Consider the following 26,713-nt stretch of genomic DNA (forward strand, 5'->3'; position numbering starts at 1 on the left):
CACTCTCCGACATAAATCACAGCAGGATCCTCCAAGACCCACCTCCCAGAATATTGGAAATAAAAGCAAAAATAAACAAATGGGACCTAATTAAAATCAAAAGCTTCTGCACAGCAAAGGAAACTCTAAGCAAGGTGAAAAGACAGCCTTCAGAATGGGAGAAAATAATAGCAAATGAAGCAACTGGTAAAGGATTGATTTCCAAAATATACAAGCAGCTCCTGCAGCTCAATTCCAGAAAAATAAGTGACCCAATCAAAAAATGGGCCAAAGAACTAAACAGACATTCTCCAAAGAAGACATAAAGATGGCTAACAAACACATGAAAAAATGCTCAAAATCCCTCATAATCAGAGAAATGCAAATCAAAACCACAATGAGATACCATTTCACACCAGTCAGAATGGCTGCTAGCCAAAAGTCTACATGCAGTAAATGCTGGAGAGGGTGTGGAGAGAAGGGAACCCTCTTACACTGTTGGTGGGAATGCAAACTAGTACAGCTACTATGGAGAACAGTGTGGAGATTCCTCAAAAAACTGGAAATAGAACTGCCATATGATCCAGCAATCACACTTCTGGGCATACACACCAAGGAAACCAGAATTGAAAGAGACACGTGCACTCCAATGTTCATTGCAGCACTGTTTATAATAGCCAGGACATGGAAGCAACCTAGATGTCCATCTGTAGATGATTGGATAAGAAAGCTTTGGTACATATACACAATGGAGTATTTTTCAGCCATCAAAAAGAATGCATTTGAATCAGTTTTAATGAGGTGGATGAAATCGGAGCCTATTATACAGAGTGAAGTAAGCCAGAAAGAAAAACATCAATACAGTGTACTAACGCATATACATGGAATTTAGAAAGATAGTAACCTTAACCCTGTATCAGTTCAGTTCAGTTCAGTCGCTCAGTCGTGTCTGACTCTCCGCGACCCCATGAATCACAGCACGCCAGGCCTCCCTGTCCATCACCAACTCCCGGAGTTCACTCACACTCATGTCCACACAGTCGGTGATGCCATCCAGCCATCTCATTCTCTGTTGTCCCCTTCTCCTCCCGCCCCCAACCTTTCCCAGCATCAGAGTCTTTTCCAGTGAGTCAACTCGTTGCATGAGGTGGCCAAAGTATTGCAGTTTCAGCTTTAGCATCAGTCCTTCCAATGTGCACCCAGGATTGATCTCCTTTAGAATGGACTGGTTGGATCTCCTTGCAGTCCAAGGGACTCTCAAGAGTCTTCTCCAACACCACAGTTCAAAAGCATCGATTCTTCGGCGATCAGCTTTCTTCACAGTCCAACTCTCACATCCATACATGACCACGGGAAAAACCATAGCCTTGACTAGACAGACCTTTGTTGGCCAAGTAATGTCTCTGCTTTTTAATATACTATCTAGGTTGGTCATAACTTTCCTTCCAAGGAGTAAGCGCCTTTTAATTTCCTGGCTGCAATCAGCATCTGCAGTGATTTTGGAGCCCCAAAAAATAAAGTCTGACACTGTTTCCACTGTTTTTCCATCTATTTCCCATGAAGTGATGGGACCAGATGCCATGATCTTTGTTTTCTGAATGTTGAGCTTCAAGCCAACCTTTTCACTCTCCTCTTTCACTTTCATCAAGAGGCTTTTGAGTTCCTCTTCACTCTCTGCCATAAGGGTGGTGTCACCTGCATATCTGAGGTGATTGATATTTCTCCCGGCAATCTTGATTCCAGCGTGTGCTTCTTCCAGCCCAGCGTTCCTCATGATGTACTCTGCATATAAGTTAAATAAGCAAGGTGACAATATACAACCTTGACGTACTCCTTTTCCTATTTGGAACCAGTCTGTTGTTCCATTTCCAGTTCTGACTGTTGCTTCCTGACCTGCATACAGGTTTCTCAAGAGGCAGGTCAGGTGGTCTCGTATTCCCATCTCTTTCAGAATGTTCCACAGTTTATTGTGATCCACACAGTCAAAGGCTTTGGCATAGTCAATGAAGCAGAAATAGATATTTTTCTGGAACTCTCTTGCTTTCTCCATATGAGACTGCAAAAGAGACATAGGTATATAGAACAGTCTTTGGGACTCTGTGGGAGAGGGTGAAAGTGGGATGATTGGGGAGAACGGCATTATAGCATGTATATTATTATATGTGACCAGTCCAGGTTCGACGCATGATACAGGATGCTTGGGGCTGGTGCATGGGGATGACCTGGAGGGAGGATATGGGGAAGAGGGAGGTGGGAGGGGTGTTCAAGAAAGGGAACACATGTACACCCGGGGCAGACACGTGTCAGTGTATGGCAAAACCAACCAATATGTTAATGTAAGGTAATTTGCCTCCAATAAAATAAATTAAAAAAAAATAAAGTTCCATGAGAGAACCATAAAAAAAAAAAAAAGAAAATGTTGTCTTCGGGTAGTAGCAGTTTGACTTCTTTTCTAATAATGAATACCTTTCATTTGTTTTTCTTCAGTTCAGTCGCTCAGTCGTGTCCGAATCTTTGCGACCCCATGAATCACAGCATGCCAGGCCTCCCTATCCATCAACAACTCCTGGAGTTCACTCAAACTCATGTCCATCGAGTCGGTGATGCCATCCAGCCATCTCATTCTCTGTCGTCCCCGTCTCCTCCCACCCCCAATCCTTCCCAGCATGAGTCTTTTCCAGTGAGTCAACTCGTAGCATGAAGTGGCCAAAGTATTGCAGTTTCAGCTTTAGCATCAGTCCTTCCAATGAACACCCAGGACTGATCTCCTCTAGAATGGACTGGTTGGATCTCCTTGCAGTCCAAGGGACTCTCAAGAGTGTTCTCCAGCACCGCAGCTCAAAAGCATCAATTCTTCGGCGATCAGCTTTCTTCACAGTCCAACTCTCATATCCATACATGACCACGGGAAAAACCGTAGCCTTGACTAGACGGACCTTTGTTGGCAAAGTAATGTCTCTGCTTTTTAATATACTATCTAGGTTGGTCATAACTTTCCTTCGAAGGAGTAAGCGTCTTTTAATTTCATGGCTGCAATCAGCATCTGCAGTGATTTTGGAGCCCAAAAAATAAAGTCTGACACTGTTTCCACTGTTTTTCCATCTATTTCCCATGAAGTGATGGGACCAGATGCCATGATCTTTGTTTTCTGAATGTTGAGCTTCAAGCCAACCTTTTCATTCTCCTCTTTCACTTTCATCAAGAGGCTTTTAGTTCCTCTTTCTGCCATAAGGGTGGTGTCATCTGCATATCTGAGGTGATTGATAGTTCTCCCAGCAATCTTGATTCCAGCTTCTGCTTCTTCCAGCCCAGCGTTCCTCATGATGTACTCTGCATATAAGTTCAATAAGCAGGAGGACAATATACAGCCTTGACGTACTCCTTTTCCTATTTGGAACCAATCTGTTGTTCCATGTACAGTTCTGACAGTTGCTTCCTGACCTCCATACAGGTTTCTCAAGAGGCAGGTCAGGTGGTCTGGTATTCCCATCTCTTTCAGAATGTTCCACAGTTTATTGTGATCCACACAGTCAAAGGCTTTGGCATCGTCAATGAAGCAGAAATAGATGTTTTTCTGGAACTCCCTTGCTTTCTCCATGATCCAGCGGATGTTGGCAATTTGATCTCTGGTGCCTCTGCCTTTTCTAAAACCTGCTTGAACATCTGGGAGTTCACGGTTCATATATTGCTGAAGCCTGGCTTGGAGAATTTTGAGCATGACTTTACTAGCGTGTGCGATGAGTGCAATTGTGCAGTAGTTTGATTATTCTTTGGCATTGCCTTTCTTTGGGATTGGAATGAAGACTGACCTTTTCCAGTCCTGTGACCAATGCTGAGTTTTCCAAATTTGCTGGCATATTGAGTGCAGCACTTTCACAGCATCATCTTTCAAGATTTGAAATAGCTCAACTGGAATTCCATCACCTCCACTAGCTTTGTTCGTAGTGATGCTTTCTAAGGCCCACTTGACTTCACAAGCTTACCATGAGACAAATACTATTATCTGTCTTAGAAAGGCTTTCTGCTTAGCTCATTAGCTTCTGACTGCAATGTGACAGACTCAGTCCTCCATCTCTTCTTTCTCATTGCAATCTTGTCTCCTTAAGTCTCTAATTTTGTCTCTCTGGGCCTGTGAGACCACTGAAAGCTGTGCTCGTTTTTTTTTTGGTCCCCAGATATAGCCACCTATCTGGATGAAGCCTGGATTCTCAGCCTCCTTCACTGTGCCCTAGAATTGGCAAATGTCTGCAGAGGAAAAGAAGCTGCAAAATGTCAGTGTATCTTTCCATGCTTCTCCTTTCTCCAGCATGTTGGCTCCTTAAGTCCTGATGAATTCAGTAGTTCTCCAGTGGCTTTAAACTATTTTTGTCATACTTTAAATAACTGCCTTTGCTATTAATGTTATTATTAAAAAATACTGTATATAAACAAAGGAAAAAAATGTATCATGTACATTAACAGTCCAAGGAATAGTAGAAAACCCCATAAATCTGTATCAGAGAAGAACAAGCCTGACTCCGTATTGTATCTCTTCCTTTAGCTCTAATCTTTGTGCTCTGTCACCTGCGCTTAGTCGTGCTGGCTCTGCACCTTCATCTCTTCAATCAGTAAAAGAACATTGCCTATCGCCTAAAATATATAATAGACTTTTTCTCAAGTCTCTGACTCCCTGGCTTAACCTTTAAAGCCATAACACTTTTCATTCATACAGAGATAAAAGGTTGCAAAACAGAAAATAGCTTTTGTCTTATTGAAGGTTTACAGGAACTTCAATAAGTTCCTGACCTGACCTACCTGGACACCTGCAAGAACAAGGGATTATCACATTTCCTCCAGGGTCTGTCTGGCACCAAGATGTCTGCAACAACCAGTCACACTCTCCCCTTTTTACTATTAAAGAAGCCTGAATTCTAACTCGTGTAAAATGGTTCTTTTGGATATGAATGAACCATTTTCTTGATCTGCTGACTTTCTGAACAAAGTCACTATTCCTTGCTCCAAAACTTTGTCTATTTATTTGGCCTGTCATGTGCTTAGCAATATGAGCTTGTTGTGCGTGTGTGCATGCTAAGTAGCTTCAATCATGTGCGACTGTTTGCGATGCTATGGCCTGTAGCCCGCCAGACTTCTCAATCCGTGGGATTCTCCAGGCAAGAATACTGGAGTGGGTTGCCATGCCCTTTTCCAGGGGATCTTCTTGACGCAGGGATTGAACCCACGTCTCTTACATCTCCTGCATGGGCAGGAAGGTTCTTTACCACTGGTGCCACCTGAAGCCCCATGAGCTTGGACTCAGTAACAAATCCACCATGCAGGTGAGCTTTAGGTACCCTCCTTATTTATAGTTAGTCCTAGTCCACCCTCATGCCATTATCCTACATTATTTTTTTAAAAAAATTCCTTTAAAATGAGATATAATTGACATATAACATCGTGTAAGTTTAAGGTATACAATATATTGACTTTATACATTTATATGTTGCAATATGTTACCACCTTAAGGTTAGCTAACACATCTGTCACATCACATAATTATCTTTTTTGTGTGTATGTGGTGGGAATACATGATGTTTTAATGGGGTTTTCCTGTTGTTCTCTGTAGGAGCATTTGTCTGCCCAAAAACTACCCTGAAAACTGAAAAAAAAATTTTTAATCACAATAAATGGCATTTGCTGAGTTGTGATAATGCTCAATGAACCAGGCAAGTAGTATTATGTCACTTGATTTTCAGAGTAATGCAAATAATTATTTCCATTATTTCCCTTGTATATACCAATAAGTAAATAGAAATCTATAAAGTTTAATTTAATTGGTTAAGAACACAGAAGTGAGTGAGGAAGCTGGAATTCCCAGTCAGACCTTTTCAGCTCCAAGGAATGTGTTTGAAACACACAAACACACACATCTATATCCATATCTGTATCTATATCTCTGAATTGTTCAGTGCAAGCAGGTAGGCTGAAGGCTCAGGGAAAAGTTACTTTTACAACTTGAGTCCAAAGGCAGTTTGGAGGCAGAATTTCCTCCTCTTTGAGGGACCTCAGTCTTTTTCTTTTAAAGCCTTCAACTGCATGGATGCAGCCAACTTAGATTATGGAGAATAACCTATTTATAGTCCACCGATTTAAATGTCGATCACAGGAAAAAATAACTTGACAGCAAATCTAGAGACATGTTTAACCAACAACTGGGCAGTATAGCCTAGCCAAGCTGACACATAAAAACAGCTACCATGATCCCTAACTATTTTTTCTTTTTAACAGTTCAAACAATGGGAAGAATAGAGAAGAAATAGTGTCACCCTCTCGCCTCTGTCCCCTTCCCTTCACAAAGAAGAACACTGTCAACCTCTCAGTGAACATCCTTCCAGAACTATGGCTATTCCTTTAACACTCATACATATAAATATATGCATATACAATGTGGTTTATTTAAATGGGATCACTCGACAGGTATTTTGTCTTGTTTGCCCTCTTGAATGGTAAGTCACATATATCTTTTTATTTACTTGGACAAACATTTATCTAATATTTATAATATTAAATGACACAATTGAGTAAAAAGCCAAAGTCCATATTTGACCCCCTTCCTGAACCTCACTTTCTTTTTCTTAAAATGCTCCTGAGCTAGACAGTTTTATTCATACATCATTAAGCTGATTTACCATATTATACACCACTGTAGGCTTAGCAATCACGCTTTTCTCTCATTGTGGGAATGAAACAATTATTCAGAATCTCATATAAAAAAAGAGATTTTGCCCGATCCTGAAAGTACACATCACTGAGAATTTTGCTAAAACCTCTGATGTCATTAAAGTTCACAATGAGGGGAGGCATGGAGGGAGAGATTAAGCAAATTATAAATGCAACAAATAAAATGCTAAACTGTAAAGTAGGAATGTCTGGTCCTTGGGGCTTAGTTGGCTGACAGAAAACATTTCTAAGGAGTAGTTTTTACTTGGGGTATCATCATTCCTTACTTTACTGTGGAAAGTGCATTTGTTGGATGGTTTGCTCTGTGTTTTGGAACTCCCTGATCCCAAGTTTGCTCTCTCAAAACACATGCTACAATTGTTTCCCTCAGTAAATGCTAGAATTTTAAACATTCTGTAGTCTTCTCTAACACAACAAAGAAAGAAGAATCACAAGTGATTATCCACTAATGTTTGGCGCTCAAAGGCAGGATCACACACAATGACGAGTTGAACCTCACTTTCATCCTCAAAAATAAATACTGTTATCGTTTAAGGAAGCAGATCACTTAATTGGCTGCCTGTCCCATGATCCAGATTCTAGAATCTCCAGACAGTATTTATTGGGCACCCCGACCCTTGTCTGAGGCCCTTCTGCCCTGAGCATTCACTGCTTGGGTAGAGAATGCTCCTGAGCTAGACTGGCTCCAAGGCTAGTCAGAGTTCCCACGAGGCACTCGCAGCCCGGCTGGCCCCATCAACTGATGGGGAACCCACAGAAAGGGACTCCCGCGATTCCTCCCCAGATCCAAATGTGGATTGAGGGTAGGTTTTGGAGAGGCAGGGCGAGCAACCCGAGAGCCAAGATCCACGCCTCCAAGACAATCCACCCCCACAGGGCCTAAACCCAAAAATGGCCAAGGAGGAAGAGAACAACGCCATCCTCAGGCTCCAGGAAGCTCTGGAGGATCATGGAGGATGCGGCCTTCACCTCTGTGTGCTGAAAGACAAGGAAGACATGGTGGTCATCAAAGTAGATCTCTTCCAGATAGAGGTCATCCAGCGCAGAGGCATGGTCCAGATCTTTGAGACAGATAGCATCAAGAGTTTCATCAGTGAACTGAACCTGTATGGGTTCAGTAAAATCCACCCTTTGGGTCACTCTGCAGGGAAGATGATGATGATGGTATTGTAGAAAGTCCTTCTGGGAAGACTAGACTAGACGAGCCAAGTGCTGGACGGGTTTCATTTCCCAGGAAGTTTTTCTCGTGAGAGGGTGGTTAAGGAAAGAAGAGAGAGCAGGATGTGTTGTGTTCCACCTCCCCTCTTAGACAGGACCCACAGGGGTGACCCCAAACCTTGAGGGACTACGTGATGTCAGGGAGGGCCAGTAACACCTCAAGTGAAGACGGCCCTGGGGGAGCTCTAGGGAGCAACATGCTAGGGCCTCACAACCTGCCAGGAATGAACGGACCTTGTCTCCACAGCAAGGCAAGGCCAGGATGGTGGTGGGGAGGAGGGTGGCGAGGAAGGGCTCTTCTCCCACCCGATGACTAAAGTGATTCATTTCCTTTCAGATCTATCCCAACTCCAACTTTCAGAGAGACAAGCCTCTCCTCCTGCAGAACATCCAGAGGAAAGACGATACCAGAACAACTGCTCAGCCTGCTGCCAGCACAACAGCGATCCCAAAGAGAAAGAAGTGAATGGTGGCACCAGACACTCTCCTCGACTCCACCACAACCAGTGCACCCAAGAGGCGGGCAAGAAAGTCCAGAAGGGAATGCCACCTGCTCGCAGAACCCCCAGCTGGTGCTCATTTGTGTTCTCTGGCCTTTGGTCTACGGGCAGTGTAGCTGGGTGGGCCAGGAGAAACCATCTCCCCAGCAAGCAGGGCGGTCCCAGTGGAGAGGGCACGTCCAGCAATGCCACATCTGTGCCCCCAGCTACTTCTGGAAGGGATGGAGCAGGGGAACTGCCCGAGAGGCCCCTGGAGTACCCAAATTACAATTCGGTGATGGCTTTGCATAAGACCTGCTACTCCATCCTGATGGTGGCCCTTTCAGTCATGGCCCCAAACGAGGCCCCTGACATGGAGGAGCAGGGAGACTCCTCAGATTACAGGTGTGTCCTCTGTGAGCACTTCAAGGACAAGCCCAATCCCTGAACTGCTAGGTCCCTAGGGACACTCAAAAGTACTCTCTTGTAATCAAATAGATTTCTGGCTGTAATAAAGTAAAGCAAAACTCCATGGGAGTAAATAAAGAATCAAACGAGAACTGCGTGTCTGTGTTCTTTCTGTCTGTCCATGCTATTCACACATGGCACAGGGTGAGCCAGATGAGGCGGGAAGCCCACGGCCCAGGCAGGCTTCAGTCCGGTCCCCATGGTTCCTTTTCAACTGAAGCAGCAGCATTTCACACACTCGGCCAAGGGTCTGACCCTCAAGTCGAGTGCTGAGGCGAGCCCAGGACAGGCTTGTCCCTGGGCCTTGCCTGCCACTCAGTAGATGACCCAGCTGGGCTCCTGACCTTAGGGGTGTCACCTTCCCTAAGTCTTGCACCCTGAAGCAGAAGGGGCTCCTTAAGGGTCCCCCAACGATGCCACAAGTTTCTGATTACCAGTTGAGCATCTCTAGCTCCCGATCCAGGGGCCTGTTTCTGGGCCTGTGGGCCTCTCCGTGTGTTGGATGCCTCTCCACCTGCTGATGCACAGCCCAGTCCCCAGCCTTCCCCCATCACCCCCTGGTCACTGTTCCAATATCAGGGAGTTTTCACCAGAACAGAGAGAAAAAACAATAAGCGGTTTCCCAACAACACAGTTCTCTCAACCACCCAGACACAGCAGGGCCAAAACGAGTGGCGACGTCATCTTATCGTAAAGGTCAAATTCCTGCAGACTCTCACTGAGTCCAGAGCAGCACTGCACGAGGGGTGTTCTGGTACCCCGACCCACACCAAGTTGGCAGCACACCCCAGGGTGGGGCCAATTCAGACTGAACCAGACGGGCACGTCCAGGGTGCATTGGTGACTGGACAGTGTCACCATGTGCTGGTCTCTTGGTTACCTTTTGAAAGCCCAGCTTGGACAGGCCTAATGCCCAAAGGGGATCAGGTGATCGGGGATGTCCACCAGGAAGATGTCCTTCCCGCCCCTTCTAGGGATGGGCTGCAGCAACCAGCGGGGGTTGGTGAGCACAGTCAGGTACTTCTGTCGCAGGTCGGGCAACAGGGCTTGATTCTCCAGCTCTTCCACCTCTTTGGGATCTAGGTTTTCTGGGCACAGGAAAGTGTCCCCAATGTCCACGAGACCTGGGTGCAAAGATAGTACACAGAATGAGAACAAGGTGATTCAAAGTCTCACCTGCTAGAGACTAAGACGTATCATGGCAGGGAACCAGGTGAACCGAATCCTCTGGCTGAGCATTTCAGATGGGCTCACCTTGGCAAAGGGAATTTGGGGTAAGACCAAGCAAGGGAAGGAGCGAAATGAAAAGGAGAGGTCTGGTGCTCCACGAACCCACCAGGCCACAGGCAGCTCTTAGTCTGCCCACTACAGGCCGCAGGGACAGAGCAGGACGGCCCTGGTGAGGAGCCTGTGGCTATCAGGTCCCGAAGTGATTCAACAACAGAGAGTTGTTGCTGTGGGGCCTCACCCCTGGGGAGTCAGGGGACTTGCTCAGGCCCAGCTGCAGGCAGTGGCAGTGGGGAAACCAGGTTGGGTGCTTTCCTGCCTCTCATGGTCTCTGCTGGGCACACACACACACACACATGGGGACACACACGTGGGGACACACACACACACATAGAGACAAGTGCCACATGTAGACCTGGACCTGCCTTTGCCTCAGAGCACAAATGGGGACTGAGGTCCAGACTGGTGGTCAGGGACCTTGGGCCAACGTCTCCCAGCCAAGGGACCCTTGCTGCTCCTCTGAAGAAACCTCAGCTGCCCCCCTCCCCCCGCACTAACTGGTTCAACAGAAAACAATGCAGGGCAGCACTGGGGCCATGCAGACAGCGTGGGGCAGGGTGTCACTTGCCCGCGATCACTCCACGGCCAAACTTGTCTCCGTCCTGCAGCAAGGCCTGGATCTGGGCGGGGCTCATCCCCAGCATCTTCTCCAGCAGCTCCCGCCAGGCTGCACCCTCCCAGTCCCGGTGCGCAATGTGGACAGCCAGGGTGCAGTGCTGATGGCCACGTAGCAAGGGCCGCCACCGTGTCTCCAGGGTCTTGACACCGTTTAAGATGAAACCCGCATAAGGCTGTCGGAAGGACAGACAGCGGAACTTCATCTCCCAGGGCTCCCAGGGCCTCACGTGGCTGTGGAAACACAGAACCACAAAGGTCAGGAGCCTGATACAGCGGCCTGCAAGCACACAGCCCTGGGCTGGACCTCAGCCCCACGTGCCCGAGCATCCTCCAAGCCCGCTGACACAGAATGCGGGGGGTCAGAGAGGGCTGGCTCTCTCCATCTGTCTCCACATGGTCCACAGATAGAGGGGTGGCAACCCAGAGGACCTGTCCATCACATGGAGTCTGTGGGGAGGTCAGGAAGGAAGGCAGGACAGTGGGAGAGAGGCACATGGTGAGTTCCAAGACAGAGGGACTCGAAACCCTGGGAGCACTGAGGAGGGAGGGCAAGCCCCCTGGCTTCACAGCCCAGTGGCTGGGCTCCGGTCCCCTCCCAGCACAGACAGGCACTGTCCTGGGCTTGGCTTCCCCTACCCCCAGCCACCACCCCACCCCTTAGCTCCCAGCCCCATTCCTGTCCATGCTCTGGAGATCTCCATGCTAAAATCTGGCCTCGGCCCTGGGACACCCTGGACCTCAGACGGCCCTGCCAGGTATCTTCCCCACACCTTTGGCAGCCACATTCCTCCCAGTCCTTCCCACATCACTGTTTCCACTGTCATCAGATGCCCTAGCCCTTACCCAGAGCCTAGAGAAAGAACAGAGAGCAGAAACTACTGGGACTGGCATGCTCCCTGTCCTTGCCAGGGCCTGGGACGGCACCATGCAGGGATCACAGAATTCAAACCCCAAATTACCCGCTATGTTACTGTCACCTTGTTCGACACCTGATGAGGCGCCGAGGCACAGAGTCACAGCCCATGACTGCAGGGGACCTGACTACACGTACCTCGAACCTCACTTCTTTCATTGTACCTGGAGGGGGGTCCCTGTTAACAGAGGGGAGTGGAGGCAGAGGATCAGAGCCGTGGGCCTGAACCTCTGTAGAGTCTCAGCACCTCTGAGGGAGCTTCCGTTTCCACGTGGCTGTGAGGACGGGGACAAGGTCCTAGAGGCACCCAGCCCGGGGCATTCTGGACCGTCCTTTCCCCAAGCACAGGAGAGCCACAATTCTCCCAGGCTCATGAGACACCACGTGATCTGTTCCCTAGCCTGATGGCCTGCTCTCCTCGCCCCTGGGTTCACCCCCTGTAGCCATGAAGGCCATCCTTCCATCCTTGGAACACTCCAGTCTGTTCCTACCTCATAGCCTTTGTAGGGTGTGAGGTGTCACATCATGTTCCCTCAAATTCAGGTGCTGAAGTCTCAATCCCAAATACCTTGGCATGACCTTACAGACAAAGGAAAGGTCTTCACAGAGCTAATGGGGGTCAAGTGAGCTCATTAGGATGGACCCTCCTCTAACAGGACGGCTGCCCCCATACATAAGACAGACACATTTAGAGACAGGCACACAGAGAAGAGGGGAGAAGAGGAAGGTGGAGCTCTTTAAGCCCAGACACGCCCACTATGGTCAGCAATGCCCGGAAGTGAGGGGGTGGATGGGACAGACTCTACAGCCCTCACAAGAGCCAACATCAGCTGACACCTCGACCTCGGCTGCCAGCTTCCTGAACCAACACGGTTCATATTTGAGCCACCCAGCCTGTGTGACCCTAACATGACTGCCAGCAAACGAAGCCAGAGGGTCAGCCCTGTCCGGACATCTCTCCGCAGGGGCAAGGGGGGATGGCTTCTCCACTCCCAGCACCTTGGGCACACTCCTCCACATCTGCATAACTGTTTTCATGCATTTGTTTTCACCCTTATACGGTGTCTGTTTACACCTCCCAGTGTTGGGGTTCCCACAAGTACTGATGCTTCCCTCCTGATGGAAGAGTAGGGAAAACTCATTCTGCCAATAAAGCCACTCGGCATGACCACAGACTCACTGACTGAAGAGTCATGCAGGAGGCGGCCCAGGGAACAAGGCACACACCTAAGGTGCTAACACACGCCAGCAAACGGTCTTCCACAAAGGCTCCCCTGTGTCCACTTCAAAAACCACAGGCAAAGGTGCCAAGTCCTCACACACTGGCTGGCCCCGAGCATCATCATCCCGCTGAACTTCTGTCCACCTCCTGGATGACAAAGGGTCACCCTCTTCACTGGGTCTGGCTTGGTTACCAGGGAGCCTGGCTGGCCCCTGGGGTGTGGCCATTGCTACGTATTCTACTGGGGTATGTGATTGGATCCCAGGCTTGCCCAGTTTCCGCCACTCAGTGTCTCAGCCAACCCAACCCCTTCGTCCTGTGTGCCACCGAATTTCACCTGTGTGGGTGGAATCCCTGAGCAAGATGGGGATCAAGCTTTCCTACCACTTGAAGCAGAGGGTGCCTGCTTCGTGGCCAGAAGTGAAAACACTCTTCCGCCTGCTTGTCTGAGCGTCTTCACATGCACGAGGACCAGAGGAACAGGGAGAAAACCACCAGTGACAAGACAGCAATGTTGGACAACAAGCCACCACGTTGTTCTCCTTAGCAGGGGCCTCAGACCACGGGGACCCAGGAGGGACCAACTGATGAGAAAAACACGTGCAGGTTTCTTCAAAGTGGGTTCTGCTCATCACAGCAGCTGGCCTGTCCTCATGTGACTGGGACAGGGACCCCACAATGCCTCAACGGTCAGCACAGAAACCCATCCCCCAGGAGTGATGGTGGGGTAACTACGAAGAGAAAATTATTCCTCCCCTCACACTGCCACTCTGGAAGGATACGGAGGCTGGCACAGTCAGTCGGCCGCCCTCCACGGACTCCTGGTTGGGCCCTACCAGGAGGGGAACGTGTACAAGCAGCTGAGCTCTTCAGGTCAGGGCCCGGTGTGGGGCGCTCACAGGGGGCGGGTGGGGCTCGTGTGAGGTCACAGTCCGGGGGGAGGAGCAGGAGGCTGGAGGGCAGGTCTGCCGGCATCTTCGCATGAGTCCCAGGGCATCGCCAGGACACATACGTGGAAGGAAAGCAGGCGGGGACTGTGGCCGTGGAGGGGACCGGAAGGTGCGGCTCGGCCCCCTGGCAGGGGCTCCTGGTCCCAGAGCCTGGAAACCCCCGCCCGGAGGTACCGTCTGAGCACGAGGCAGGTCCCACCTTCCTGCAAGTAGAGCGAGTCGCGGGCGCTTTTTTGGGATGGCCGGGTAGCGGCCACCAGGCAGGACAGTAGTCCGCCACCGGGACCGCTGTCAGGTGACTGCACTCGTTGGCCTTAGTCGCGTCGCGCCCACAAACACTGAAGCCCCTGATTTCCGGTGTGTATGGCTTCCGTACTCACGTAGGCACGCAGTTACGTAGACACGCACGTACGAACAAAGGCGCTTTCCCTCGCCGGCCTTGTCTGCTAGGAGATAGAATAGGATCCGCCACGCTTTGAGGCGCCTGGAAGGTCAGGCCGGGAGGAGCCTCGAGACCGGCGGCCTGGAGCGGGACCCGGGGGAGGACCAGGAAGTGAGCTGCCTGGCGGAAGAGAGGGGAGGAGGTGGGAGGAGCAGGGCGAGGAGTCTGGGGCTGAAGTGTGGGAAACAGCTGGGTGAGGAGGAGCTTCTGGAGAAGGAGGCAGGGCTGGGGCGGGGCGGGGCGGGGCCGGGCAGGGCTAGGGCGGGGTGGAGCCACCGGGGCGGGGCGGGGCGGGGCTGACAGGGATGCAGCTGTGGGTACTAGCAATGTACGGAGGCAAGGACTGACCCACTCAATGGCGTAGGCTAGACCGTGCCCTTTTGAGTTTTTGCCATAGGCGTCCAGTCCGAGAGATTCGGCGAGAGTCGAAGTGGCAGCGACCGTATCCGAGCTTCAGCGTGGAACCCAGGGGCCAGGGAAGCGGGGAGAGGCGGGGCCTCTGGGCAGAACTCCGCATCTCTGGGCTGAAAATCCAGGCCGGCTCCCCTCCAAGCCACCCTGGGGCTGCTGGCCCAGTGCTGAGCAACCGTCTCTTTTTGTTTTTTGCAGATGCGAAGGAAAATCCTCAGTTTCCTGCTGCCCCTGGAACCTGAGATGTCCCAGAGAAAAGAAGCTTCACTTTCAAAACTGTTTCCTGTCCTCTTCCTCTCGTCTGTGGGCTCAGCCCACCCAGGGCAACCCCCTGACTCTGCTCCTGACCGCCGTCCTCCCTGCTGTGCCCCAGCCTCCCAATTGCCTGATCAGAGTAAATGATCCTCTTCCTGTCCCCACTGCTACTAGCTGAGGTCAGGCCTCATGGCCTGGGGCCAGTGCTGTCAGCCTAGCCTCCTGGACCCCTCCTGTCTCTCTTCCTCCAGCCGGAGTTGCACACACCATCGATTCTGTGTCACATCGCACACACCTCTGTCCTCATCAATCCCGGGTTGAAAGCGCAGCTGAGCCCTCTCCTGTTTAAGCCCCAACCCGTCCATGGTACCCTGGGGGGCTTCTGGTGGTCTCAGGTCTCCTTCCTTGTCACCCAGCACTCTGGGTGGCTGTGCTGGCCACGCACTCTGTGCAGAGCTCATCCGGGACCCCACACTTTCTCATGCAGTTCTGCCCCTGGACTACTGACTCCTCTTGTCCTGACCACCTACTGTCATCCTTCCAGGCAGGACCATAACATCCCTTTCTCCGTCCACCCGAGTGTCAGCCACTCTCATCTGGGAGTTTGGGGGCCCCCTGCATCTTCTTGCAGCCTGCCTTTGCCTCCCTCTTCTTCCCAGGCTGCGGCTGCTGGGCACGAGTCTGGACCCCTGAGCATCGCCGAGTCCCAGGAAGATAAGGTCGGTGTCTACCTGGTTCCCATTAGCCGGGCACCCACACAACTGCTGCCATGGGAATGCTGAGTTGGAGCAGTGCTTTCTCTTCCAGCGTGCAGCCTGCTCTCTCCTTGCAGGAGTCTCCCAGCCACAAGTTGAGGAGCAGAGGTTGCCTCCTGTATTTGAGGCCTCAGCACTGAGGGTACTCGAGCGATCACCACATCCAACTCCCTCATGTTGGCGTCCCGCTCCCCGCCCTGAGAGTGGTTACCAGCTACCTCCAGAAACCCCAGAACCTCCTGGTAGTGGTTTCAGATCATGAGGGAGTTTTCTGTGAATGGCGGGTAGGATCCTGCTGATCCTCCCGAATCCTGGTTTTGAACTAGACCTTGCCCAGTAAATTGGACACTTATGAAGTGTGGCTACTGAGGGGGCAGCTGTGAGGACCTGCTATTTGGCGTTTCTCCACACCCATCCCTTCCCTGCTGCTGGCCCCAGCTCTCCTCACGTGCCCACATATGCGGACCGAGCCACGAGGAGTGCTGCCTCCCACCCTACCTGTGTCTCTGAGGTTTGGTGATGGTTCCACTTTCCTCCTGCTGTGCGTTTGTGGGCAGCACTGACCTGGGATGGGCTCAACCCAGATTCTCGGTTTTCCTCATGTCCTCCTTGGCCGATGTGTTTTCTTCTCTGAAACGCCTGTTGCCCATCTCTCTGCTGAGCCATGTGTCCTTTCTGTGCCGAGTTGTGGGCACGTCTTTCAGGGTCTGGGCATTCATCCCGCCCTGGTGTTTGTATTGCAGATTCGTCCTCTTCTGTTTGCAGGCTAGCAATGGACTCAGTATTCACCTGGTCTCTTGGAGCCGTAAGTGCCCCAGAGGTCAGCACGTGTCTGTCATGCCCTCACGCTGGGGGCCACCATCCACCCCTTCATACCTGGGGCAAGCAGTCCCCAAGGAGATGCTGCCCTGGTGTCCAGCACTCTGCCCGTGAGAGAGGGCTCCTTCACGTCCATGTCGGTCCCTTGGTCCCTGCCTGGCTTTAGTCCCGGGCCTTGGACTCCTGCACACGGGACAAGCCCAGGGGCAGCCATGTAGCTCCAGGAGGTCAAAGGACACAGCACATTTGGGACCTGTGGACACGGGTGGCCACTGCTGCCGCTGCTCAGGGTGCTGTCTGTCAAAGGGCTGGGGCACTGCCCAGGGTGACCTTCTGTGAGCCTCTGACACTGCCCTGCTCGCATTCACATCACAGGCCTTTATATCACATCTGACACAGGGGTGGGAGATGCTGGTTTACGCATGTCCCTCATTCCTGAGCTCTGGGGTCTATGTGCTCTTCATTGTTTTTTGTCTGGGCAGGTTGGCCACAACCCAAATGCCAGGCTGCCCAGCACTGGAAGAGGCTTCCAGACAGCAGGTTGCAGCCCACTGATTGGATCCAGCTGTTTAGTTTGTGAGATCAAGGAGCAGGAAGGGCAGACTGGAGTGTGCATTGTCATCCCATACCCATGGTGAGAGGACTTCCATGAGTGGACTCTTGTGCTCTGGGCGGGAGCCCCGTCTGGCTACCCTTTGAATACTTGTGTGCCCACCGTGGCAACTTGGCGAAGCACAGAGAGGGTGTGAGGAGTTAGGAGCAGAGAACGCCCGTGAGGTGCCACCAGAAGTGAGAAGGTTCTCCAGTTCATGAGTGGGGCGTATATCCCCCCCCCGGATTTTCTGTGTGTTTCTCTTTTACTCAACAGAGTTCACTCAATGGAGTTCCATTTGGCCTTACCATCTTTTCCACACATCACATGTTCCCCCAGGTTCTGAAGGACTCCTCGACAGATGTCTCACTAAGCCCTGCACCTGGTTCTGGGTGATACTGCATTCCAGGTTCTCCCAGGTCAAGACTGACTGACAAATCTTCGGGACTGGCCCTGTGTCCCTTGCCCCTAGAGCCCCTGTGCCCAGAAACCCCAGCACAGTGGGTCCTTCCAAAGTGGTTGCAGAGTCAGAGTTAACCTTGTCTCCCACGTCGTTGTCAAGTTGACCTGGGGTCTGGCAACCTCCACCCCTCTGGTGATCCTACCACCCAATGTGGGGTCACCGACACAGAGCCTGACGTCCCTTTAGGAGGGGCTGGGGTCATCCCTGTGTCTGTTTGCTGTGGTGCAGCAGTGTCCATCCACCAGGGGCCTGCCCCGTCCCTGTTCCTCAGTTTGATCTGAGAACTGGCTCAGGGGCTGAACCTGGATGAGGGATCTTGACCTGTTTACTGGGGCAGCTACCCTTGGCCTCAGTGTCATTTGGGACTGTACCTTGGTCAGTTGCCCACCTCTTGAGCCTCTGGGAGGCTGCATTTTACTGACCACTTGTCCTGCTCTGTGGGTCCGGCCTCCTGGGTGGCGGCAGACCTTGTCATGGTCCCTGGGTCCTGACTGCTCAGAGCGACCACGTGACCTCTGCTGCAGCCCCTAGGTAGTGGTGACAGGGGTTGGGGGGTGTCGTCCGTCTCCTCCACCACGAGGCCTGTCAAGCCCGGCCTGTGTTGCACAGTGACTTCACTCTGCTTGGTGGCCAAGCAGTAGGTGACCAGCTCTTCCCATGGTTCCTTGGTTCTCATGCTGCTAGTGCTGTGGGTCTTGCCGCAGATCGGAGCGGCCAGCTCCCCTGCTTCCTGGGATGGAGGGCACATGTGGGGGAGGACTCTGATCCCGTTTGCTCCCTTGGGGGTGGGAGGGACACCAGCTATTTATGGGGTGGAGGAGGTGGGCTGCTGCTGCAGGCTCAGAAGTTCAGACATCTGGGATGTCCCAGTCTTCTGCACCCTGCCTCCCAGTCTCCCTGGCCCTCATGTCAGGGATACAAGTTTTCCCAAGAGGACCTCCAATGCCAGCGGGTCAGGCCTGCATTGGCCGAACGTTCAGTCTCTGAGGTTCAGCCACTCCTTTTGAATCCTGGACTGATGTTTGTCCACTGCCTGAAGCTTTGTCAGCTACTGGGGAGACCCTGCCAACCCCTTTGGTTCTCACTGTTCTTCACCCTGAGCTGGTCATCTGCCTGTAGACAGCAAAGCAAAGAAGTCACTTCCCTCTCTTTCTCCCATGTTCCACACTCCTGGATCTTCTCACTTGCTAGGGAATTCCTCTCCCACTGCCAGCCCAGCGCAATTTCTAGCAGCTGGGCTGTGGTCTTGAGCCCAGGGGTGATTGCACACCAACTACCCCCAGGATGGCTCCTCATAACCAGTGGGGCAGGGGATGTCAACCCCGTACCAAGGCCCCATTTCGCCACCTCTCCTCAGACCACTCCAGGGCCAGCCTTCTCAGGATGGGACCTTTGTGAGGCTGTTCCCACGAGTTGGGGGGAGGTGGTGCCAGACACTGGCTGAGGACTCACTACTAAGGGAACAAGGAGCAGGCAGGGGTGGGCAGGGCATCCCTTCACCTGCAGTGTTGACCTGACAGTTCCTGCCAGCCTGCTGGGAGGTGCAGAGCACAGACAGGCATTGGAGGTGTCCACAGTGGGCCCCAGTTGTTGGGCCCTCACAGTGCCTGAGGCCTCGTGATCACTATTGACCAATTGGGAAAAGTGACACCAGGAATTGTTGCCTGAGCAGTAGTTGTGTGTACACACATGACATCAAGTGCCTTTGGCTGGGTGGCACCAGGCTCTGCCCTGCACGCAGCCTGGTGGGAGGGCCTCTTGGTGTCTTTTGCACTAGACAACTGCTGGGTTGGCAGGAGTACTGCTTCCAGTGCGCTGGCCACCCAGCCATCTGCTAGCCCCAGTGTAAGCACAGCCTGATAGGAGAGGGCAGGTCTGGGTGCCAGACCGCACAAAGCAAAGTGCATTCAAGTTCAAGGACACCCGTCGTGCAAGAAACTCCTCCACTGTGCAGGGCGTCAGGTGTCCACTCACCGATGCATCACTCAGGGCTGGGGGCTGGGGAGGCTGGAGCACATCTTCCAGGCAGACCTGTAAAGAGCAGAGCCTGAAACGTGTCAGAGGTTGGGGAGCATGAAGTGTGGAGAACCAATCACTGATTCAAAGTGATGGACCACGGAGGGCTTTTACAGACTGGAGGGCCATCTGGGCTGGGTCTTGTAGTGAAGAGGGTCTCCTTGGCTGGGAAATGGGGGAAGGGCCCCCAGAAGGATCAGGCCCATGAAAAGCACTGTGCTCAGGAGTGTAACTGGACCAGGCAAGTTTGAAGGAGGGCCCCCAGCCTGACACCATCTGTTCAGGTCCCCAGAAGGAGTTTTGGCAAAGGATTTATAGAGACTCTGATGTGCTGTGAAGTTATATCCATTGCCTGCAGAGGCAAGGCTGCATGCTGGTATGTGCAGCACTACCCAGGTAGGCTGGGCAGGCTCTGGTCCTCCACAGAGGCACTGTGAGAGGAAGCAGACACTTCGTTCTGCTGTCTAAAACCTGGATTGATCTGCAGCACTACCACTGCCGGAGTGCGAGTCTCAACAAATCACTCTCTGAGTTGCCATTTCTTTATCTGGAGGATGAGCACAATGTGAAATGTCCCCATTAGGAGTAATCCTATTTGTTGGTGTATCTGATGGGAGTGAGAAGTCATGGGATGATTCACATGAAAGCAATCTGTAAACCAGAAAGCACCTGCTATGAATAGTGATTGAAGAGGCATCTCTTTTCCCAAGAGCGCTTTGCCCAGAATGAGTGGGAATGCAGGTGTGTACCTTGAAGCCTGCCGCTGGGAGACAGAAGGACAGTGAAGAGCCTCCAATTAGGAAAGGAGGAGAACATCGACACCATTGGCCCCCCAGTCCCAAATGTTCTATAGGATTTGGCCTGGGTTGGGACTTGAGGGCCATCAGTGGATTTTGAGTAAAGATATATATAGTGGCCCCTGGGGACAGAAAACAGTGTAAGCTAAGTCAAACTGATGGGCTTTGTGAACTGGGGGCTGTAGTATGACCAGGAATCCATAAAGCTGGGAGCCTCTTCCCTGAACTGCCTGCTGCCTTAGGTCCATGATCTGTTGTCCACCATTCTGTCTCCCAGAACACTTCAGCAGCCAAGTGTTTTCACCAGCTTGACCTAAACACTTTTGTTGCTGCTGCTGCTAAGTCACTTCAGTCGTGTCCGACTCTGTGTGACCCCATAGACGTAAGCCCACCAGGCTCCCCCGTCCCTGGGATTCTCCAGGCAAGAACACTGGAGTGGGTTGCCATTTCCTTCTCCAATGTGTGAAAGTGAAAGTGAAGTCGCTCAGTCGTGTCCAACCCTTAGCAACCCCATGGGCTACAGCCTACCAGGCTCCTCCATCCATGGGATTTTCTAGGCAATAGTACTGGAGTGGCTTGCCATTGCCTTCTCCGAAACACTTTTGTTGGTAAATCCAAAAATGGATGATACGAAGGAGCTAGTTATACTATCCCGGATTTTCTCTATATAGCCCACTTGGTATTAACAGTCACATAGTTCACTGCAGCCATGTCAGTGTGTTTGCCAGCCCCTGCCTGGGTGTTGATGATTTCTGCGTCCCTGTTAATGATTTCTAAATCCCTAAACTCTTGTGGCACCCAAGGCTTTTGGACAAAGCATTAGGCACAAGTGATCCTAGCCCCAATAAGAGCCAACATTTTCAGAGGACTGACAGAGGCCCAGGGATTTTTGATGTGTTACCTTCTTCCAGCCTTCGGCCTGCAGGGATGCCCATCCTGGGACAGGCAGGACTGAGGGCCAGCCCCAGGTCAACCTGGATGACTGCACACACCACCATCTGCCAAACTGCCTCAGGATATGGAATCTTCTGGTACCAACCATGGTCTTCTGTGGTAGAAATGGGAGGAACCTGGAGCTAAAAAGAGGAAGGACACTTGGCAAGCACATGTATTCACTTGTTTGTAATTCTGGAAACATGTCCACCATCTTGTTTCAGGACATCGGGAGCCTGGTGCAGTCTCCCAGTACAGCCCCACAAAACCTGGGTGCACCCACACAATCCTGGGGTGTTAACATGATTCAGGAGTCTCTGGTTTGGGGATACAGGCAATGACACCGGAAGCTCAGCAGCATTAGGCTCACTTGGTTGACTTGCTTTCATAGCACACTTCTCAAGCCCCAATAGGAAATGCAGGTAGAGAGGGCATTGTGCTGCTGCTGGTGCTGCTTGCCCTGCTGGGCGGCCCCCTCTGTCTCAGAGAAACCTGTGCATTAACTTTGGATAGGGTGGAAATCTGCCTTTAGGGAGTGGCACCGGGGCCTCACTTACTTCATGCTTGGTAGCTAGTCATATTCTTAGGATTAACCTGGACCCTAAACTGCAAAGGCCAGGTTTTCCCTGAGCAAAATTGTGGTTTTTCTGCCAGCCTGTGATCTGGAAGCTGTCTCTTGCTTGCCCACCCTGGCTTCTGTGCCCTAGTGACCCTCCAGGTTCCCTGGTTACCCGTGAAGGTGTATGGCCAATTAGCCTCCCAGCACAGGGCTGAGCAGCCCAGATCAGTGTCCTTGCCTGGGTTTGTCCTTTGCATTCTAGCGTCGTGACTCAGAGGCCAGGGTTTAAGATCTTGAGCCAATGATGACCCTTTTGCAGCCTCAGGTTTCACATCTGTATGCTGGGTGTAGTAACAGTGCACAGTCGCTAGGACAACAGGGAGGGTTCCATGAGTTGAAAGGCTGGGATAAATTTGGTGTGCAAATATGTTATGGGGAAGAGAACCAGGAACACTGCTGGGGTCTTTCATCTGCTTTTGGGAACTACCATTGGCTGACAAGGGCAGAGAAAAGTACTCCATGCCACCTTGTCTCCAGCCTGCTATTGCATCCCTCTGGGGTTTTGGGGACTGTTTTTAAGCAGCTTACTGTTGGCATAGCAACATTGCTGGGAGACGTATCAATAACCTCAGATATGCAAATGACACCACCCTTATAACAGAAAGTGAAGATGAACTGAGGAGCCTCTTGATGAAAGTGAAAGAGGAGAGTGAAAAAGCTGGCTTAAAACTCAACATTCAAAAAACTAAGATCATGGCATCTTGTCCAATCACTTCATGGCAAATAGATGGGGAAACAATGGAAACAGTGAGAGACTTAATTTTCTCGGACTCCAAAATCACTGTAGATGGTAACTGCAGCCATGAAATTAAGAGACACTTGCTCCTCAGAAGAAATGCTATGACGAACCTAGACAGCGTATTAAAAAGCAGAGACATTACTTTGCTGACATAGGTCTGTCTACTCAAAGTTATGGTTTTTCTAGTAGTCATGTATGCATGTGAGAATTGGGTCATAAAGAAGGCTGAAGGCTGAAGAATTGATGCTTTTGAAATGTGGAATTAGAGAAGACTCTTGAGAGTCCCTTGGACTGCAAGGAGATCCAACCAGTCCATCCTAAAGGAAATCATTCCTGAATATTCATTGAAAGGACTGATGCTGAAGCTGAAACTCCAATGTGTTGGCACCTGATTCGAAGAACTGACTCACTGGAAAAAACCCTGATGATGGGGAAGATTGAAGGCAGGAGGAGAAGGGGGTGACAGACGATGAGATGCTTGGATGGCATTACTGACTCAATTGGACATGAGTTTGAGCAAGCGTTGGGAGTTGGTGATGGTCAGGGAAGCCTGGCATTCTGCACTCCATGGGATCGCAAAGAGTTGGACATGACTGAGTAACTGAATTGAACTGATGGGTCCAGATGCTATGCTAAGCAAATTACACAAACTGAATGGTTGCTATAAATTTGAGTATACTATTACTCCCACTTAAAAGATGAGGGAGCTAAGGTAACAGGTAGTTAAATTGTAGCAACAAGATTTAAGCCCAGAACCTGTTGACCTTTTTAGTCCTCTGACTCACCATGAGACTCAGCCAAGTGACAGTGTCCCTGCAGCTCCAGGGCCCTGGCAGGCAACTTGAAGAAGTGAGGTCAGCGGGTGCAAACCACAGGGAGTGAAGTGGCTGGAACACGCACAGAGAGCATGACCTAGCCCAGGAGGAGCTGCCACTCACAATAGGAGGGTGTGCAGGCCAGGTGCCAGGCCTTTTGATTTGTCCGGAGTGGCCAGAAAAGCTGACGTTCTGTAAGAATCTCCCCGTTTTTGAATGTTGGCTCCTTATTTTATAAAGGCATTCTCCATGCCAGCTGCCTACACCTGCACTCACGTGGAACCTACAGGTGGCCCTCTCCTTCCTCCACTGCACTGTCTTCACCAGTGTTGCCCTTGCCAGGGGTTTGCTTTCAGACACTGATCTTCTGTCTGAAAGTGCTCCCGCCTCAGCTAAAACTGTCTGCTCGTTTTCATGGAAGGATACTGTTGAAGAACGGAGACAGACTCGGGAAACCCACCTGCTTCCATGTCTCCTCCAGCAGTTTACTCAGCTCAGTGCAGACTTCACCTCCAAGATTTCCCACATCCTCTCTGTAGGGATCAATGTCCTCTTGGCCAAAGTTCTCCCAAGGCTTTGTACCATGCTTGGCTGTATCCTTTCTTCCTTTTACCTAGTCCATTTTTACCTCGTCCATTTCTCCTCTCTCCCAGTTACATAGTCAGCCTCTTTGGACACGTCCAAAGTCTAATTACCTCACTCTTCCCATCTTCCCCCCAAGTCTGATCTTAGTGCTTAATAGGTTTAACTTTCAAAAATTTGCTGAATTAAATATAAAAATTTCAGTAAAGATGAGGTTTGTCTTCGTATTCTTATTAATGACAAGGCAGGTTTGGTTGCTTTAATAAAGAACTAAAAATGCAGTTACTTTGCCATTTTAAATAGCTTTCTCATCTATTAAGTATTATCAAACCTATAGGAATCACTTAATAGGTGTAGATTGCATAGCATAGTGCCTGATGCAGAGAAGGCACTCAGAAGTGTTCATCTTGTTGTCACAGCTTTCATGACTTAATACAATTGTTGTTTAGACTCTTTTTGATCCCGTGAACTGTAGAACTCCAGGTTTCCCTGTCCTTCACCATCTACTGGAGCCTGCTCAAACTCATGTCCATTGAGTCGATGATGCCATCCAACCATCTCATCCTCTTCAGCTTCAGCATCAGTCCTTCCTATGAATAATCAGGGTTGATTTCCTTTAGGATTGAGTGGTTTTATCGCCTTGCAGTCAGAGAGTCTCTGAAGAGTCTTCTCCAACACCACAGTTCAAAAGCATCAATTCTTTGGCACCCAGCCTTTTTTCTGGTCCAACTGTCACATCCATACATGACTACTGGAAAAACCATAGCTTTAACTAGACAGACTGTCAGTAAAGTAATGTCTCTGCTTTTCACTATGCTGTCTAGGTTGGTCATCGCTTTTCTTCCAAGGAGGAAGTGTCTTTAGTTTCATGGCTGCAGTCACCATCTGCAGTGATTTTGGAGCCCAAGAAATAAAATCTGTTACTGTTTCCATTCTTTCCCCCATCGATTTGACATAAAATTATGGGACTGGATGCCATGATCTTCATTTTTTGAATGTTGAGTTTCAAGCCAGCTTTTTCACTCTTCTCTTTCACTTTTATCAAAAGGCTCTTTAGTTCTTCTTCCCTTTCTACCATAAGGGTGGTGTCATCTGTATATCAGAGGTTATTGATATTTCTCCCGGCAATCTTGATTCCAGTTTTTGCTTCATCCAGTCCAACATTTCACATGATGTACTCTGCATAGACGTTAAATAAGCAGGGTGACAACATATAGCCTTGATATACTCCTTTCCCAATTTTGAACCAGTCCATTGTTCCATGTCAAGTTCTAACTGTTGCTTGTTGACCTGCATACAGGTTTCTTAGAAGGCAAAGAAAGTGGTTTGGTATTCCCATCTCTTTAAGGATTTTCCACAGTTTGTTGTGATCCACACAGTCAATGGCTTTATAACATGGTTAATTAAGCAGAAGTAAATGTTTTTCTGGAATTCGCTTGCATTTTTATGATCCTACAGGTGTTGGCCATTTGATCTCTGGTTCCTCTGGTGCCTTTTCTGAATCCAGGTTGCACATCTGGAAGTTCTTGGTTCACATACTGTTGAAGCCTAGCTTGAAGGATTTTGAGCATTACCTTGCTAGCATGTGACATGAGCACAGTTGTGCAGTTGTTTGAACATTCTTTGTATTGCCCTTCTTTGGGATTGGAATGAAAACTGGCCTTTTCCAGTCCTGTAGGCACTGCTGAGTTTTCCAAATTGGCTGACATATTGAGTGCAGTACTTTCACAACATCATCGTTTAACACAGAAATAACTCAGCTGGAAATCCATCACCTCCACTACTTTTGTTTTTAGTTATGCTTCCTAAGGCCCACTTGACTTCGCATTCCAGGATGTCTGGCTCTAGGTGAGTGATCAAATGATTATCTCGGTCAATAAGACCTTTTTTGTATAGTTCTGTGTATTCTTGCCACCTCTTCTTAATCTCTTCTGCTTCTGTTAGGTCCTTACCATTTCTGCATTTCAAGATTTAAAACAATAGAGCTAAGATTTACTGAAAGGCGAGGCTGATCTTATTGCAAGTGATCCTCACATCCTGAACTGAGATCCCAAGGAACTCATGAAAGGTCTCTTCCAAATTAAGACAGCAGTTAAGTTCCACCTATTCATTTTCTGCCTGCAATTGTTTGCTTGAGCCTGGTAAAAACACTGCTTTCCTTCTTAATAGAAATTTTACAAATCTAAGTGTTGAATATGCTCATTACTCTCTGTCATAGGCTGAATTTTGTGCCCCTCTCCAAATTCACATGTTGTGGCCCTAATGGAGAAGGCAATGGCACCCCACTCCAGTACTCTTGCCTGGAAAATCCCATGGACAGAGGAGCCTGGTAGGCTGTAGTCCATGGGGTCGCTAAGAGTTGGACACGACTGAGCGACTTCACTTTCACTTTTCCCTTTCATGCATTGGAGAAGGAAATGGCAACCCACTCCACTGTTCTTGCCTGGGGTATCCCAGGGACAGGGGAGCATGGTGGGCTGCCGTCTATGGAGTTGCACAGAGTCGGACACGACTGAAGAGAGTTAGCAGCAGCAGCAGCAGCAGCAGCAGCGTCCCTAAACCCAGCAGTTCAGAATGTTCTTCTATTTGAAGATAGGGACTTTAAAAAGGTAATTAAGGTTAAA

At 50.1% G+C, this 26,713-nt stretch overlaps 2 protein-coding genes and 1 long non-coding RNA gene across 8 annotated transcripts; 2 read left to right on the forward strand and 1 right to left on the reverse strand.

Annotated features, from left to right (window-relative positions):
• Nucleotides 1–456: 456 nt before the first annotated feature.
• On the reverse strand, nucleotides 457–14,366 carry LOC129564143 (protein EOLA1-like). Of its 5 annotated transcripts, none has more exons than XM_055437821.2 (3): nucleotides 14,232–14,366; nucleotides 10,717–10,997; nucleotides 457–9,985 (listed from the first exon to the last, which is right to left on the reverse strand). In XM_055437821.2, exons 2-3 carry the CDS (start codon nucleotides 10,967–10,969, stop codon nucleotides 9,768–9,770), a joined length of 471 nt encoding a protein of 156 aa, XP_055293796.1. In that variant the 5' UTR covers nucleotides 10,970–10,997; nucleotides 14,232–14,366; the 3' UTR covers nucleotides 457–9,767. The 5 variants fall into 5 exon arrangements, with proteins under 5 accessions (XP_055293796.1, XP_055293798.1, XP_055293797.1 ...); XM_055437823.2 differs by lacking the exon at nucleotides 14,232–14,366 and adding an exon at nucleotides 14,051–14,224; XM_055437822.2 differs by lacking the exon at nucleotides 14,232–14,366 and adding an exon at nucleotides 13,914–14,224.
• On the forward strand, nucleotides 7,588–8,841 carry LOC129564073 (heat shock transcription factor, X-linked member 3-like). The gene is made up of 2 exons (XM_088834323.1): nucleotides 7,588–7,813; nucleotides 8,252–8,841. Exons 1-2 carry the CDS (start codon nucleotides 7,588–7,590, stop codon nucleotides 8,839–8,841), a joined length of 816 nt encoding a protein of 271 aa, XP_088690449.1.
• LOC148773524 (uncharacterized) lies at nucleotides 14,250–26,367 on the forward strand. 2 transcript variants are annotated; one of them, XR_016036820.1, is made up of 4 exons: nucleotides 14,250–14,404; nucleotides 14,903–15,098; nucleotides 15,504–15,678; nucleotides 17,016–26,367. It is a non-coding gene; the product is annotated as an uncharacterized LOC148773524 (long non-coding RNA). The 2 variants fall into 2 exon arrangements; XR_016036819.1 differs by having other exon boundaries at nucleotides 14,903–15,678.
• Nucleotides 26,368–26,713: the final 346 nt, after the last annotated feature.

Source organism: Moschus berezovskii, chromosome X, assembly GCF_049115385.1.
Source record: "Moschus berezovskii isolate FMDL1 chromosome X, NW_MosBer_1.0, whole genome shotgun sequence".
Lineage (NCBI taxonomy): Eukaryota > Metazoa > Chordata > Mammalia > Artiodactyla > Moschidae > Moschus > Moschus berezovskii.

Coding starts and splice junctions, on each gene's coding strand:
- LOC129564073 (XM_088834323.1), top strand. CDS start 7,588: ATGGCCAAGGAGGAAGAGAACAACGCCATCCTCAGGCTCCAGGAAGCT. Junction 7,814..8,251: donor ACTGAACCTGTATGGGTTCA/GTAAAATCCACC, acceptor ATTTCCTTTCAG/ATCTATCCCAACTCCAACTT.
- LOC129564143 (XM_055437819.2), bottom strand. CDS start 13,533: ATGAGCAGAACCCACTTTGAAGAAACCTGCACGTGTTTTTCTCATCAG. Junction 10,998..13,285: donor GGCACCCTCTGCTTCAAGTG/GTAGGAAAGCTT, acceptor GTGTTTCCACAG/CCACGTGAGGCCCTGGGAGC. Junction 9,986..10,716: donor TGGCCGTGGAGTGATCGCGG/GCAAGTGACACC, acceptor CTTTGCACCCAG/GTCTCGTGGACATTGGGGAC.